Here is a 16,598-nt window from a genome sequence, read left to right as displayed (position 1 = left end):
TCTGGCGCCTCCACCTGTGTGGGCTCAGGCAACACACCCCTTCACCAGCTGAGCTGCTTTATCTGCAGAGGATCACGTAGCTGGGACTGTCTTATGGCATTCATGAAATCACTTGTATAAAGCCCTTAGCGCCATGCCTGGTTTGTAATAAATTAGTTCTCACAGGCCTAGACTCCCATAACCAAACCCTGGAGGCCAGAGGTCATTCTGAATTCTGAATTTTTCAGATATAGAAATGTAATATGGTAGTTATACCATGAATTGTGCAACACTCAGCAGGATCTGAGGTTACACCCAATAACTGAACACACTGATATTCAGTACCAAATCCCATGTCCCACTCAGTGTGAATATTCATACATCTCACTGCAGGAATATCAGTGTGTTCAGTTATTGGGTGTAACCTCAGATCCTGCTGAGGCTTTTGATTTTCAGAGCTTGGAGCTTGCTGGGATTGCATCTAGAGAGCTGTGAACCTCCGTTCCCCTTTGGAAACACCATCATTTTCCTTGGAACAGCTCTTTTGGGATGAAGTACAAAGAAACAGGGTCGGGCCTGGGGTGAGGTCAGTCAGGCACCTTGGTGGCTGGTGATTTTGATGGCCTTACCAGACCCTGTGGCACGCAGGTGAGCAGACCCCTGCACTGCAGACCCCTCATGGCTCTTGTGTTCGAAGCTTCTTAAGGTTGATGGGAGGGTCCTAATCCATCTCCCCCAGCTGTCAGCTTCACTCGGCACATCCTTCTCATTCCAGGGGCAATGGCTGGGGGAGGAGAGGGCAAGCAGCACAGAATGTGGCTGAGGGTGTTCTTTGAAAAGGATAGAAAGTGGAGAAAGTTTCGAGTTCACAGGAAAAACACAGTTGAAAGACTGAGCAGACTTAACAGGCCAAGAGCAATGGGCAGAGAGCCAGGTGCCTGTGACTGCTTGCCAGGGTCCAAGTGTGCTGCTCTGTTCCAGGGAATTGGCCCTGCCTGGTCATCAGCTCTGAATCCATAGGGTCTAGAGGAGGAAAAGTTATTGGAGTGATGACTGGGGAGGGCAGTGGGCGCACCTTTTCGTCATGGGCCTGGGCTCAAAACATGCTAGCACAGCTGTTGCCTGGGTTTGAATTTGGGCCCTTCCACCTACGAGCTGGGTACCTTTGAACAACTTAACCCCTCTGTGCCTCATCTCTACAGTGGAGATGCTAATAATCCCACCTACCCAAAAGGTTGTGGTGTGGGGAAATGCTGTGATCCATGTAAACCACTGTCACAGTGCCTGGCACATAGTCGTCACTCAGTAAATGTTACTTGTTATTATGGTGGGTGCTCAATAAACATTTGTCATTTGCTAACCATAAAGTGGCCAAGGTCAGATCTGAACCCAGAGCTCCTTCGTTCAAGTCCAGTCCTCTGAAAATCAAAAAGAAAAAAATCTTCAGGGTACATATATTTAGAAAGACCTTCTGAGGCAGAAGGTAGGGAGCGCAGGGATACCTGCTGAGGAGTAGTGCAGTAAGAGGCCTGTGCCCCCGAGCTGGAGCCGCTCTGGGCTGAGAGGCAGCCCAGGAGAGTGGGCTCAATCCTGGAGTCCTGAGGACTTGGGAAGAGCTGGGTTTGGAGCCTCCCTCCACCCCCTACAGCCCCAGAGGGAGGAAGAGGCCAGTGCCGAGGGCAGTGCTGGAGACGGTGCTGAGAGGGCTGAGCAGAGTGCATGGCCTGTCCTCCTGTGCCATGGCTGGTTGACACGCACTGGACAGGCTGGGCGGGGCCACACACTGTTTATGCATCCACCGTTCTGTGTGGAGCAGACCTGTTCACGTCAAGACACAAAAGTGCTTGCTGGAAGCTTGGGGCCTTGCCTCCTGACAAGATTCTGGCTTGGTATCTTCAGAGGGAAACTTCACACATCTACTCTACATATGCATGTGGGATGCACAAGTTCACAGTATCTGGAGCAGTTCATAGAACATTCTTGAATATATTTATTGGTGCAAGGGAGTGAATAGCCAGAGCTGAAAAGGCAGAAAAGATGGTGGTAAGGTTGAAAACCCAATACCCACAACCACCTTCACCATCCCACGCAGGCGGGACACCTGGGACATCCATGGTATCCTCTGGTTTCTTCTGGCTTTCCCCGCTTGTCTTCAGGTTGGAGGAACCCAGAGAATGTGGCCACCAGGATGAATGCTCATCCAGTCAGGTTGTGTTGGGAGGCACCCCACCAGCAGGGCGAGAGCCTTGCCTGGGCAGTGGAGGAGTTCACGAGGCCTCATCCTTGAACAGTGTCAGGTTGTGCTTCCGAATGTGCTCCAGCAGCACCTGTCCTCGCCGCTCCAGGGTCTGCAGAGCCTGCTTCAGTCCCTGCCTCCCGCCTTGACTTTCCCAGAACACGGGGTCCATCCGCAGGGACTTGAGCAGCATGTTGTGTAGACACCCTGATGCAAGAACCTGCACGACAGACTCAGGAAACCTGGAGGAAGGGCCCCCGAGCCCCATAACAGAAAGGAAAAGCAAAAGCGATCTCAGAAAATTTCCAGGACAGGTGAAGCCAGATGGCCAGCAATTGCACAGCTGGCAAACCCTGGCAAAGTCGTCCTGCAGAGTGCTTGGGGCGCGCCTGCTGACTCGTTGTCAGAGAGCCCTTCCACCTACTCTGCTGGGAAAGCAGGCAGGGACTAGAGCTTTTGGCTGGTCCCGGCCCACAGAGAAGCTGGAGGACTCAACTCTGCTTAGGAGGAGCCCTAAGAAGGCTGAGCTGCCTGCCATGAGTGAGCAGGGAAGGTAGGCTCCCCAGGCCGGCTCCTCCTCAGGGCAGGGGAAGGGCTAGCTTTCCCAGACCCTAGCAGGCTGCCAGCGCTCTGCAGTGCCAGGAGGCCCTCTGGATACTGCGGGTGCCTGCTGGCTGTGTCCCCTCAGCGAAATTTCCCAGGGCTCCCCCCCCCCCTTCTGAGGCTCAGATCCAGCAGCTTTTGTCTAATAGACTGTGGACTGCTCAGAAGCCATGATTAAAGGCCCCATGGTCTATGGCAGAGCCATCAGGCCTCAGTCTCCAAACCCTCATCCAACCCCACTGACCCTCACCCATTGAGGCCCTCCAGCAGCCGGAAGTTCAGCTTGTCCTCAGGATGCTGAAGGTTGCCGGCATTATCGATGTAGACCAGATGGGATGGATCGCTGCTCCGGACCTCAGGGAAGAAGATGGACAGGGACAGAGGTGGGTTAGTGGCTTGGGAGGCCCAGAGCCGACAGTCCCACAATCCACCCCGCTACCTGCCCAGATGTTCCCCATGTGAGCTGTAATCTTTATGGCAGTGCTGTGCTCAGTGCTTCCAGGCACCATCTCAGTGAATCCTTCCAGCAACCTCGGAAGGGAGCCATTAGGATCAGCTTCCTTTTACAGAATCAGGGGCATAAAGAACTCAAGTAATTTGCACACAGTCACACAGCTATTAAGTAGCTGGCTAGTTCCGACCTGGACCAGTACTGCCAAGCCATGTCCTATGAAACTGCAGAGCAGAGGGCTCATTCCTGTTCTGGGGGCTGACGGGGTGATGAGCACAGGGGAGAACCGGCAGGCGCAGAGGGAACCTACCCATCAGGTCACGGCCTCAGGCTTACGCAGGCACGCATGCTCACATGCACGCTCACCCATTGTGTGCCGCTGGCGCCTGTGCACCCACACATTGCCCAGTGTCACCAAGAATGCACGATGCCTTCTAGCCTCAGGCAGCACACTCTGTCCCCACGGGAGAGTTTTGTGACTCCTAAACCCTTTCAACACTAGAACCAGCGAAAGAGAATACCTTAGCCTTTTTAAAAATACGGTGTGGCTGGGAATGAGAGGCCGTGTCTTCTGCTCCCCACGCCCACCCCGTGCACCCCATTCCTGTACATTCTCCGGGATTCCATGATATCTTCCCATAATTCTCTCCATCACTTGGGAGGCTTAACTTGGGAACTTCTGCCTCCAGGACCCTAGCTTTCCCTCTCTCTGTCTCTTCTCCCCCTCGCCCCTTGCCCCTCTGTACACTTCGGGGATCATCTATCTCTTGAAACCTAATGACTCCTTCCTCAGAGAACTGCTGTCCGAAGGGATCTGTGACGTGGCTGCCCCCGGGGTGAATGACAGCTGCGAGCGCTTTCTCTCCCCGCAGGGGAACTGCCTTTTACCAGGGAAGAGGAGAGCGGGCTCTGAGGACAGGAGCTGCTTCACGAGGCAGCCCCGGCCTCTGGGCTGGTGTCGCCTGCCTGAAGCTCAGCCCGGGGCACCATGATGACAGCTACCCGCTCCACAAGCGATGGGCCAGGGCAAGGCATCGAGGACATTGGACTCACCAGGAGGAGAGGACAGAGTAGCCCTCCTTGGGCAGGAGACACGGCTGCTCTGCCTGCCAGTCCCTGTCTCTGATGGCCTAGGCACATCGCTTCCCACCCCGCTTGTCTTCAGGTTGTGGGATGCACAAGTCTACAGTACCTGCAGCAGTTCATAGAACATTCCTGAATATATTTATTCAGAGCCCACTCGGGCTCTACTTTTAACGGGAGGCAGCAGAGCGTTCCTCGGATCTGCACTAGCCTGTAAGCCATCAGGTCCCAGGATAGGGCCCTGTCACTGCCACTGACCAGCCCTGTGGCCTTGGAAACTCCCTTCCCTGTCCCAGGCCCCAGTTCCCACACTTGCTGGCAGGGTGGGGGCGGATGCCAAGACCCACAGCTCACACACCTGCTTCCAGGAGCCCTAGGGGTTCCCTGTAGTCTCTCAAGGGGACAGTGGAGTTGTCCCGCCTCAATCACATTCGCAAAGCCCCACTTGGGGCTTCCTAGAAACATTATTCAGACAGAGGCTCCCACTGCTAATAAGAACAGAGTTGGGAACCCCCAGTGTCATGTGATCTCTGCCACCCAGAAGCAGCGTCTTCCAAAGGAGACAGGAAGACCCAAGTCTGGGTGACAGGGGGAACCTACCAGGATGTGGACCAGCCGCAGCTCACCCGGGTTCCGGCATTTCTCTCGGAGCCTCTCTTCCACGCAGGGGTCTGACGGCTCAGGCTCGAAACCACAGCAGTAGCGATCTAGGCGGTCGTGCACCTAGGAGGACACCCAGCCTGTGACGGGTGCGGCACGGGCCTGCCTCCCCCAGGCCCAGCTCTAGGCGGCCTGGCCCCTGGGGCCCCACACTGGGGGCAATCCTCAGTGGCTGTGCGGGCTGGTTGGCCGGCTGCTGGCATCTGGCCAGTGAGGGAGCTTCTGCCCTGCTCCTCAGCCAGCTTGCTCTGCACCCCAGAGCTGTTGGCTCACATGCCTCAGGCCAGCATGGATTTCCACCAGTACCCACTACTTCCTCTATGGAGCTGCCCCAAACTCTGGCCTGAGGCCACTGGGCCTCCCCGTGCTGACCATCTGTCAACCAGGGGAAATCCACGTAGGACTCCACTTTTTCTTTAAGCAGCAAATGCTACAGCAGAGACTCCTCCCTTCTTTGGAAGTAAAAATGCTTTAATGACCATCTAGACAGCTCCTGAGTGGACAGCTCTTCCGCCCTGCAGCTCAGCCTGAATCAAAGTCAGGGAGGGAGGAGGGCCTTCCCCTTACAGGCTCATTTTACACTGGATGCCTCAAGGGGGAATTCTCAAACATGATGTGGGGTCAATTCTGAGGAGCTCCGCCTCCCACCCCCTACAAACACACATATGGATGACATACGTGACATACTAGAGTGTCACAGAATCATCATAATATATCCCACTCACCTGCTTCCAGGAGCTTTCTTCAGAAGGAAGGAGTTGTAGCCTGCAAGTCAGGAATTAAGATAGAAACACGGACCCACCCCAGGCCTGACCTACACGAGGAGGTCATCTGCCATGTGCATCAAAAGCAAAGACGTCCAGCACGGAGAGGCCTACAAACAGAAGTGGGAGAGTCCTCTTGGGGAGAGGGAGGGTTTCGCTGTAGGGAAAAGACAGAAAGGGATAGGTCCAAGGGGGATGTGGTGGGGAAAGGTTGGGATGTGCTAGGAGGTGGATGAGAGAGGGGGTGAGGTTGGGGGCAGCTGGGAGTGCCCATCACTTACAGGGTGGGTGCACTTACAGGGAGGAGGTGTGCCCTTCTCACAGGAAGGAAATTTGGTTTGATACAGTACCTTGATGAGTGCTAATGACAGAAGGTGAGATCTCCAGAGGTCTGGGTGTGGGAGGACTCGCTTTGCTTGGGACAAGAGGAAAAATCCATTTCTTGCTGTGGGAGGGGGAGGAGAGAGGGGAGAGGAGGAGAGAGTGAAGCAGGGAGCAGCAGGAGGCTGAGGGTGTGGGTGTGGCCTCCATGACCCCCTCTATGCTCCAGTGAAGTTGCCACCCCTGTGAAATACTTGCTGGCTTCGGGGGAATAGGCTGAGCTTTGAGTTCAGGTTTGGTGAGGGACAAATCAAGGCATGTGAAATAGGAGTCTGCTGCCTGGGATTTGCCCAAATCCTAGGAAGGTTTCCAGATCCACCTGGGTGGTGGGGCCCAGGGTTTGAGTCATCTTAAATCCCCAGGTGGTGTCAGGGTCACAGGGGAGGGAGGGCTCAGGGACCCCTGCACTCTACCAATGGGGATGATGAGTCACACAGGTACTAACTCTCAGTGCAAAGGTCAGTGTCTGAAAGAGCCTTGTGTGTGGAAGACCCAGAATGGAGACCCAGGTCCCACCTTTGCAGAATGGCCTGCAAATAGTTTGATGTAGGAAGCCTGGGAACACCACTGGAGAGGTAGGTGCCAGCCTGTGAATCTAGGAATCAGCTCCAGGTAACATACTCTGGTTGGGCCAACTGTCCAGACCATGGGGACAGAGTGGATAGAGGCAGGGTGGAGGAGAGTGAGAGTCAGGGAGGGGGAAGCAGGAAGCCAAATGGCACCAAGCTGGTGATGAACCCCACAGAAAGAAAAGGTCTGTTTCCTAAGTCCTCAGGAACCTTCTGTGATTCTGCTCCACCACACGGTTCAGCTCTGGCCGGAGCTGGGGCACTTCCCTCCCCCACGGTGGTGATGATGCAGAGCAGCCACAGGCTTGCTGCAAATGCAGCAGTCTTATTAATCTGTTAAAGCAATGACAGTGTCTCTCCCTCAGAGATGATGATGATGTGGTATAATCAGAGATATATTTGGTCTCTGTCCCCGATCTTGGTGCAGAGCTCCTAAAACCTTTGCATTTTCCAGTGATTCATAATGAGCCTCTTTGACCACATCTGTGTTTATGCTGATGAGATGACTCAGGGGAGCCCCAGATAACTTCAGAATGGGGGCTGGTCACCAGAAAGGCAAGTGGAGAGAGGATAGGAACTTCCCTCCAGGAAGGGTAGGAGAGCTGGAGATTGGATTATAAAAACAAGAACAATGAGATTTGGAGCACTTCTGGGCTGGTCAACACATCCATGTGTCAGGAGGGTGGCGCATCCCAGCTCCAGAGGCAGATAACCTTCTGTGCTTGGGACCCTTCTGGACCTTACCTGATATACCTGTTCACCAGGACGTTCCTTTGTATCCTTCATAACAAACCTATGCATACAACTATTTTCCTAAGCTCTGTGAGCCATTCTAGCAAACGATCCAACCTGAGGAGAAGTCATGAGAACCTTTCACTTATAGCCAGTTGGTCAGAAGTGTAAGTAGCACAGGACTTTTGACTGGTATCTGAAGTAGGACAGTCTTGTAGGACTGAGCCCCTTAACTTGTGGGATCTGACACTGACTCTAGGTAGACAGTGTCAGAATTAAATTGAATTGTGGGACACTCAGTTGGTGGTGGAGAATTGGTGTCAAAACCAAACATCACTCACATGACCACATCATGATCACTGCTGTCCACCTCTAGCTCATTCACTCCTCACTGAACCTTTGCAAGGGAGACACTATTATCACATTTTACGCATGGGGACACTGGCCCCAGACATACCTAATGTCATAAATGCAAAATTAATATAGCTGGGATTTGAACCAATGCCTGCCTGGCTTGAGGCCCAGCTCTCTGTGTTATCTTGCTGTGCCTCCCTGAAGATCAGGAAGGGTGAGCTAGTTACAGAAGTCAAATGAGGTCTCCATCATTACTCTTCTTGAGCTTAATTACTTTGGTCTCACTCTTGCTAATTAAGGCTAGAGAATCGCTTTCAAAATTATGGAGGAGGAAGGGGACGAACAAGAAGACGACCTTACATGGCCTCAACAGAGTTGAGCTCTGTCATCCTCCATGACATCTGAGGCAGCAACAGGCATGGTGGTGTTTGGATGGTCCATGTCTCTCTTCTGTGGTCACTGCTCAGCCAACCAGAGCCAACACCACCATCCTGCCTCCCTCTGCCCACTGGCAGCCACCCCTCTCTACAAATGGGGGTGTGGGGGAAAATCTGTCACCTCCAGGATGTAGCACTCATCAAAGCCACCCCCAGTCTACTCAGCCCAGCTCAGTGCTGACCAGTAAGAGGTCAAGCTCCATTTCCATATTCCTTTGTAGGAAAATTCACATATGTTCTGAAGAAATACAAAACTGATCTCCTCCAACACAAACAAGAAAATAACTATGGTTCAGTCAACCTCACAAAACTAGACATCCAGGAATGGGAGTGTTCAACAGTCCCAACTGCTGTCTCAAAACGTGTTCTGTTCTGCAACATTTCAACACAGAGAAGTCGCATGTCGGGTCTAGACCATCACCCCAAACAGGCTGAGGGCAACTCTGTTGAGGCCACATAAGGTCGTATTTCCAGGGGTGGTGGCCCAGACACCCACAGGTACTACTAAAAAAGGGCAGGTTTAGCCCAGAGACAATGCACTGGCCCAGCTTGGCCAGGGTGGCAAACAGCTACCTCCCTGTTCATGAAGTAAGCCCATGAACAAGACCCTGGACATGGACCATCACTGCTTAGGCTGCTTAGGCTTTGGGTAACAACAGCCACAAGTAACAGAAAAACCTGATTCAAAGTGGCTTCAACCATAAGGAAAATCAAAATCATTTGTGGCAGCAAGTCCCAAGATGGGGCAGGGTGGAGATTTAGCAGCTCCTTGTCATGGTAAGGACTCCATGTTAACATCCCAGTCTTACTTCTGGAAGCCTGCAGGTGGCAACTGTGGGTACCTGTTTCCCTTGCTCATGGCAGGGGGCAGGGGGAGGGAGAGGACACGGAGGAGAGAAACAGAGACAGAGACAGAGGGGAAAGGAACCTCTCCTCCAACAACCTTCCCTTTCGCCTGACTCAACCAAATCAGGTCACAGGCTTATCCCTGGACCAGGGGTGACCAGTGGAAGATGGCAATGCACTGATCCCTGAACTCAGGAATGGGTAGAAGGTGAATCACATCAGGACTCTCTCTGTGTGAGAATCTACTTTGGCTGCAAGGTTCTCACTCAGGCTATTAATACAAGTGTTGACCAGGGCAGGGCTGAGGATAGAGCCCTGCAGCTAGCCACCAGACACCTCCCAGTCTTCCAACTGGTTTCAAACCCACTTGAAGCCTGTATCATGTGCCCCCCTCCACTATGTCCTAGCTATATGACCTGAGGAAGTTATTTAACCTCAACACCCCTCAGTTTTCACATCAACAAAATGGAACAGTGGTACTCCTATGGGCTTGCCCTGAGGCCTACGTAGGGTAATGACACATGTAACACAGGGGGTGGTTGTGTCGGAAGAGCCTTCTGTTGTGCCTGCCCTGGGAGCAACAGGCCCAAAGACCTCCAGGAATCTTGGAGGTTCCCTCACCCACCCCCACACACACACCAGGAAGCCCCAGCCTCACCCAGTGCTACAGGCCAGAGAAGCAGAGTCTGAAATAAAGTCTTACAACACAGTCACCTCTCTCTCTCTCTCTCTCTCTCTCTCTCTCTCTCTTTTCCACTCTCTTCTTGTGGGTATGCCTAGTTTCTGGAGTTCGGACATCTCTGTGTGACAGGCACCCACCTGCTGGGTTCTACTTGGCCGGGTAAATGCCAGGGCAGTTCTGGCAAGCAGAAACATGGTAACTGCTCTGGATTTCACATTATGCCTGACACACAGCCAGCTAAGCCCTCCTTCCTCCTGCCAAACTCTTCCCGACCCCATCTCTGGGCCACTCTGCACAGATTTCAATTTGCAGCAGCCTCCTTATTTCCAGAGAAAGCCACAAGGAATATTGGCCCATACAATATTCCTGGCTTCTCAAACTCTATACCCATTTGAATGTTTAACAGGAAGGGTCTGGCCAGGCCCAGTTGCCAGTTTGATTATTTTGCCACTCATACCGTCTGGTTATTTTTTTTCCACTAAAGAGAAATTCAGTTTCAACAGCAGCAGGCGAGCAGCCAAACAAGACCAAGATTAGGTTTCATTCCCAGATGCCTTCAGGATTTGATTCTTTTTCCCCTTCTCGGAAAAATGAGGAGTTACCAAGAAAAAAAATGACAGACCTTTGCAGTTTTGGTTTTCTGACCAACCCAGCAATGTTGCACGATCCTTATGCAGAAGGAGCTTTTTGCTCACATTTACTTAAGTGGTTGTAAAGCCCTTACTTTGTGCTGGGTGCCACTCAGTGCTTTCACATGACAACTCGTTTACTCCCTCCCAGGAGCCAAGATGTAAATACCATTACTACCACCCCCACTTCAAAGATGTGGAAACTGAGTCACAGAGGCTGGGGTAATGTGCCGAAGATCCCAGAGCAAGGAAGTAGTGTCTAGACTCAGAGCTGAGCGGTCTGGCTCTGACCAGTAAGTGGGGCTATGTGGCCAGCACATGTTTTGTGGCACCAAAGCTTCCACGTTCCTTGATGGCAAAGATGAAGCCACGGTTTAGTCTGATCCCCAGCACCCAGCACTTGTTTAGCACAACCAGAGACTTAGTTGAGGGTTTTTTTGTTTTGTTTTGTTTTGTTTTGTTTTTGTGAGTGAACAAATTAGTGACTGCAGTGCGTGGCTGGCTGACCACACAGGGACTATGATCACTTAACGCCTGCCCACCACACCCTATCTCCCTGCCCAAGATGCCAACCCCAGAAGTTTTCAGGGGGAGGCCTGGCTCTGTGGCCCCCCAAAGAGGACAGCTGGATGGGGCAAGACACAGTAGTCTGCCAAGAAGGGACAGCAGGTCCAGCTGTGGGAGAGGGGAGGTGTGGGAGGAGCCAGCACAGGGCAGGACGGGTGGCCAGAGTCCTCTAACTGATCACATCAGGCCGCTGGGCCAAGACAGGTTCCACAGCCAGTGCCTTATCTGGGTCTGCTGGGTTCCAGAGGGCCACTTGCTTTCCCTGGTGGCCCATCCCGCCCATTCAGGGACCTTCCTTCTCCCAAGCTAGGAGCAGTCACAGGCCTGGGTCCTTCTCGGTGGAAAGGGTAGCTCTCACCTGGGCAGACTCGCTGCCTGGGGATCAGATTGCCACAGGGTGGCAGCATCTCCCTGCACAGAGGGCAATGTCTGGTCCCACCCTAACCAGCTAGTGATGAGAGAATTCTTGAGGCTTCTTTGGGGAGGTCAGAGTGGGAGAGGAGTGGGTTAAGAAAATGGGCACTGCTCCCACTTTCCTCTGAAGACTCATTTCAGAGTGCTCCCCATGTGTCCTGAAAAAGGGCAATCTTCCAGGAGGAACATCTGGACGCTGCATCTGCCCCAAGCCTGCAGCCAGAAGTTGTGACACCAGATTAGGAAGTGAGAATAGAGTGGCTAACGGGCTTTGAGGAGATGCACTGAAAAGAACTAGATCTTATCTAAAAAGACAGCCCTAATTGTAACATTAACACAGAAACCACAGTCGTCAAAAGATAAATCCACCACAGCAGAAAAGTTTCCAACTGAGAAAGCTAGGGTGAGTCACCGTTAGAACACCTTCCACAAAAGTCCCCAACACAATACATTAGAGGGGAAATCCTGTGACCTCTTCCACAGATACTTGAAAGGCATTTGATAAAATTTTGCATCCAATCCTGACCAAAGAAATTCTTAATAAAGCAGGAATAATGAATAGTTCCTCAACATATCTTCAATCAAAAACCAGTATGCTGTTTCATGGTGAAACAGCAGGAACTGTCCCAAATCTGGAGCAACAACTCATGTCCATCAGTCCATTAACATTTACCATTGCCTTGGAGCCACCAGCAAATGTAATGAATTAAGAGGCAACGAGAAGACCAAGGGCATTCATTACAGATGATACGCTGGTATACCTGGAAAACCCAGAGGATAAACTGAGCAAGTGTTAGAAGCAATGCAGAGTTAGTGTGTGGCCAGCAACCACATTAATACACAGAAATAATACCTTCCACATAGACTGGGGGCAACAGGCCAGAGCATATAATGGAAGAAAAGATCCCATTTTCAATGGCCACAGGAAGATGAACTGCCCAGGACTAACCCCACATGACAGTGAAGAAGACATCAAGATGTTTCTGAGAAGATGAATAAATGGAGAGACATATGTGCTGGGAAAGGTCATTGTAAGGACATGACTGACGATTGACTTGAGAGCAGGACCCAGGACACTTGGGGTGGGGGGGCTCTCACCCCCCCACCCCCGTCCTTGGAATATGGGTTTGGCTTGTCTTTCCTGCTCCCAGAGGCTGCTCCAGGGACATGGCTCTGAGATGGTGATGTGATGGGGAGAACACCTGCATGGTATACATGACTGAACCCTAAGGCCACTTTATAAACTTCTAAGATTTGTTGGGTGGCTACCAAGATGTATTGTCTTGCTGCCACCCAAGGCAAGTCTTGAATGTAAGTTCTGTTTGTTTATTAAGCCTACCACCTACCACGCAGGAGTGACTGCTTCTTTCTTTGGTCTCTCACTGCCCTCTGCATAGAGCAGCCTGTGTCAGATTATACCTGGGAAGGTTCAGAGTGGGTGATGAACTGACAATATCCAATTCTTGTCTAGAATGACTTTATATTTTAGGATGTAAATTTTCTCTATGGTCCACACAAATTTAATTGGGTCCCAATAAACCAAGAGGACTTGAGAAGTAGAAGTGACAAGCTGACTCTAAATTTTTTATGGGAATAGTATGCAAGAATATCAGGAAAATTCTAAGAAGGAGCAACGAGAAAGACCAAGCCCTACTGGTTATCAACATAAAATAGAAAGCACAGCAATTAAAACTGATTCTGGCATATAAATAGACAGAACCTTTACTGGAACAGAAAAGAGCCCAGGAATACACCTACATACATATGGAAATTGGCTATATAGTAAAGGCAACATTTCAGATGGAGGAAAAGGTTGATTATTCAACAAATGTGCTGAGACATTTTGGTTGCCATCTGAAAAAAAAATCGTTGTTTTTTTGCATCTTATCCCTTACTCCAAAATAACTTCCAGATGGATCAAAGACAGATGAAAACACATGGGAAACTTTCAAAAACAGTCCTAAAGTAAGGATGACCTTTTAAAATGTATACTAACCTAGAAATCATGAAAGAAAAGCTTGATAATTTTAACAACATAACATTTTAAAAATTTCTGCATAGCAAAAGGACCATAAACAAAGTTTAATGACAACTGAACCTGAAATACTATAATACAGTAAAACAAAAGACTAATTGCTGTCATCTATAAAAAGCTCTTAAGATCATTATGAAAAAAACCAACAATCGAGAAGGAAATGGGGCAAAGGCAATGAATAGACAATTTAAAAAAAAAACAAGTTAAAAATATCTGAACAGAGCTAGGCTGGGGCTGAAGAAACCAAGGGAGGGACTCACTGTCCAAGTCGTGTAGTACAAGGCAGTACACCTCCTTAAAATGTTTGCACATTAGGCTCATAAATTCATTTTCTATTGCAGCACTGCAAATGACCAGGGCCTTAGTGGCTTCAAAGAACCTATTTATTATGTCATAGTTTCTGTGGAGATCAGGAGTCCATCACATTTTTGCTGGGTTCTCTGCTCAGGGTCTCACCAGGCTGAATTCCAGATTTTAGCCAGGGGCCGTGTCTCATTGTAGCTCAGGGTCATCCCCTAAGCTCCTTAAGGTTGTTGGCAGAAAGTATTCCTGTGGTTGTAGGACTAGATCCCAGGGATCTCAGAGTCTTCCTAGAGCCCCCCCCCCCCCCCCCCCCCCCGCTTCATCAGGCAATTCAGACCATGGCTGTTTGCTTTCTGAAGCCAGCGGGAAATTCTTCAGATGCTTCCTCTCCTTTGAAAGACTTCCCTGATTAGGTCAGACCCGTCCAGGATAATCTTTCATTTGATCAACTCAAAGTTAAATGATTGGTAACTTAATTAATTACTGGAATGCTAGTCGATCATATTTGCAGGTCTCACCCATTCTCAAGAGCAGGGGTTAATGCCAGTGGGATGGGAACTGTGGGGGTCATCTTAGAATTCTGCCCCTCATACCTCACCCTGATGGAGGCCCTGCTTTTAAATATATGTAAAGGTACTCACTATCACCCTTTAAACACCCTTGCCCAGGCAGGTATTTCAAATCTCCAGAGTTGGCTGCACTATCTGTGAACTGGGGATGGGGGACATACAGCTCCCATCACTTAGGCCTGTCATAGGACTTACATGAGTCCATATGTGTGGTCTCAGTCAGACATTGCCAGATAGGTGTAGGCACTTCATAAATGGTGGCTATTATGACATGTCATGTCTGTAATAGGAAGCCTGAAAGGTCAGCATTGATGGCAGATCTGAGATCCTTTCTTTTTTTTTTAAGATTTATTTATTTATTCATGATAGAGACAGAGAGAGAGAGAGAGAGGCAGAGACACTGGAGGAGGGAGAAGCAGGCTCCATGCCAGGAGCCTGATGCGGGACTCGATCTCAGGACTCCAGGATTGTGCCCTGGACCAAAGGCAGGCACCAAACCACTGAGCCACCCAAGGATCCCCTCTGAGATCCTTTCTAATTGATTGAACACCTGATATCCCAAGGAGGCTAAACTAGAGGCGATATACATGAATTGAAACCATAGATTTGAACTCAAAATAAGGGATGCACACAGGATCACAAATAACTGAAACATTTCCTTGGAAAGGAAATGGGTCAGTCCCACCCAGAAGAGACTTAATAAATTTTTTTTTCTGGAGCCAGTTAGGTACAGCAAAGAGGGCAAGAGCATGCACTCTGTGGCCAGACTGCACTGGATGAAACAAGGCTGTGACTGTGGGCAAGTTCCTTAGCTCTTCTAAAATTCAGTTTTCCCATATGTAGAATGAAGCTAAGAATATGTTGAGGACATCAGGAAGCACTAGACCTTGTCATCCGTCCTGGAAGCTTAAGTTAATTAACAGCCAGAAGGCAAGAGCATACAAATGTTGTTTTCTACCTCTATGATTCTTTTTCTTTAGGATTTTATTTATTTATTCATGAGACACACACACACACACACACACAGAGAGAGAGAGAGAGAGAGAGAGAGAGAGGCAGAGACACAAACAGGCTCCATGCAGGGAGCCTGATGTGGAACTCCATCCTGGGTCTCCAGGATCAGGCCCTGGGCTGAAGGTGGCGCTAAACAGTTGAGCCACCAGGGCTGCCCTACCTCTATGATTCTATTCTGGATCCTATAAGAAATATAGAAGGCCTTGGGATTCTTTTCAGTCTATAGGAAGAAGTGGTGTTTGAGGAAGCAAAACACAGCAACACCTAGATAGGAAATCATACAGAGACACTAGAAGTTCATTCATCACTCATTCATTCATTCATTCAACAAGTACTTCTCTAGGATCAGACTAAGAGCTTGGCTCTGTCTAGGTGCTGAGGATGTGGTGATGAACAAGACCGAGGCATATGATAAATACATGAATAAATAAAATATTTATGTACTGTGCTGGGAATCAGGAAGGGACTGACAGGATGCCATGAAAGAGAAAGAGAAAAATAATGAGGGGTGGTCAGGAGGGCTGAAGCCTGGGGAGAAGGAGTCAGAAGTAAGTCCAAGCAAGAGACCCTGTACCAGAAGAAGCTGGGTGTGTTTAGAAACTGGCCAAGGCTAAGAGATGCCAAGAGATGGAGCTAGGAACAGATCCTTGAAGGTCCCTGAAGAACTTGATATTGAGGGCATTGAGAAGGCTTTATCTTATTTTACCTTATTTTAATGGGGGGAAGCGTGACATGATCTGATTCATGATAGGAGAAGTGTGCTATCTGTGTCTGAACAGTTCTGAACTTCATAGCTCACCTTCCAACTTCCAGCTGCTATATTGCTTTGTCTGGGGGCTTTCTCCTCCAGGGAATCCATAACTCCAGCCCTCAACCAAAGATTGGTGGGATATTTGGCTATAAATACCTTGAGTCCCTCACCTCTTGGTGCACTAAGAGCATGTATTTTATACTGTTTCTCAGAAATTTTCTTGTGGAACTAAGCCTGAGTCACCTGCATGGTGACCTGCTTGATAGCATGCCCTTTACTGGCTGCCTGTCCTTCCATTTCACTTCCCATGTTCCTTCAGGTATTTCCTGAGATCATCTCCCAGATAAAAGACCTCACCAGAATCCTGGACTGAGGGTCTGCCTGGGGGATGTCTTCTGTAAGGAGACTGGATTGGAGGGGACATAAGTGGAGGCAGGGAGACAAATCAAGGGGCTGTCAGGATAGTCCGGGTAAGAAAAGATGATGACCTGGGCCAGGATGGTGGCAGGTAAAGCTTCCTGGATCTCAACTCTTGGGGA

The 16,598-nt window shown here is 50.0% G+C and overlaps 1 protein-coding gene across 4 annotated transcripts in view; it reads right to left on the bottom strand.

Moving 5' to 3' along the window:
* Nucleotides 1-1,949: 1,949 nt before the first annotated feature.
* Nucleotides 1,950-16,598, bottom strand: part of GASK1A (golgi associated kinase 1A) — an 81,366-nt gene continuing 66,717 nt past the window's right edge. For 3 of the 4 annotated variants that reach the window (XM_055321444.1, XM_055321445.1, XM_055321443.1), the window contains 3 exons: nucleotides 4,953-5,075; nucleotides 3,069-3,172; nucleotides 1,950-2,457 (listed from right to left, as the gene is read on the bottom strand). In XM_055321444.1, the coding sequence (XP_055177419.1) occupies nucleotides 2,247-2,457; nucleotides 3,069-3,172; nucleotides 4,953-5,075 (438 nt within the window). In that variant the 3' untranslated portion in view covers nucleotides 1,950-2,246. Of the gene's footprint in view, nucleotides 2,458-3,062; nucleotides 3,173-4,952; nucleotides 5,076-16,598 lie in introns of all 4 variants that reach the window. The other variant, XM_055321446.1, reaches the window with a different exon arrangement.

Source organism: Nyctereutes procyonoides, unplaced genomic scaffold (genome assembly GCF_905146905.1).
Source record: "Nyctereutes procyonoides isolate TBG_1078 unplaced genomic scaffold, NYPRO_anot_genome, whole genome shotgun sequence".
NCBI classification, from domain to species: domain Eukaryota; kingdom Metazoa; phylum Chordata; class Mammalia; order Carnivora; family Canidae; genus Nyctereutes; species Nyctereutes procyonoides.
This window is presented reverse-complemented; position numbering and strand designations above follow the sequence as displayed.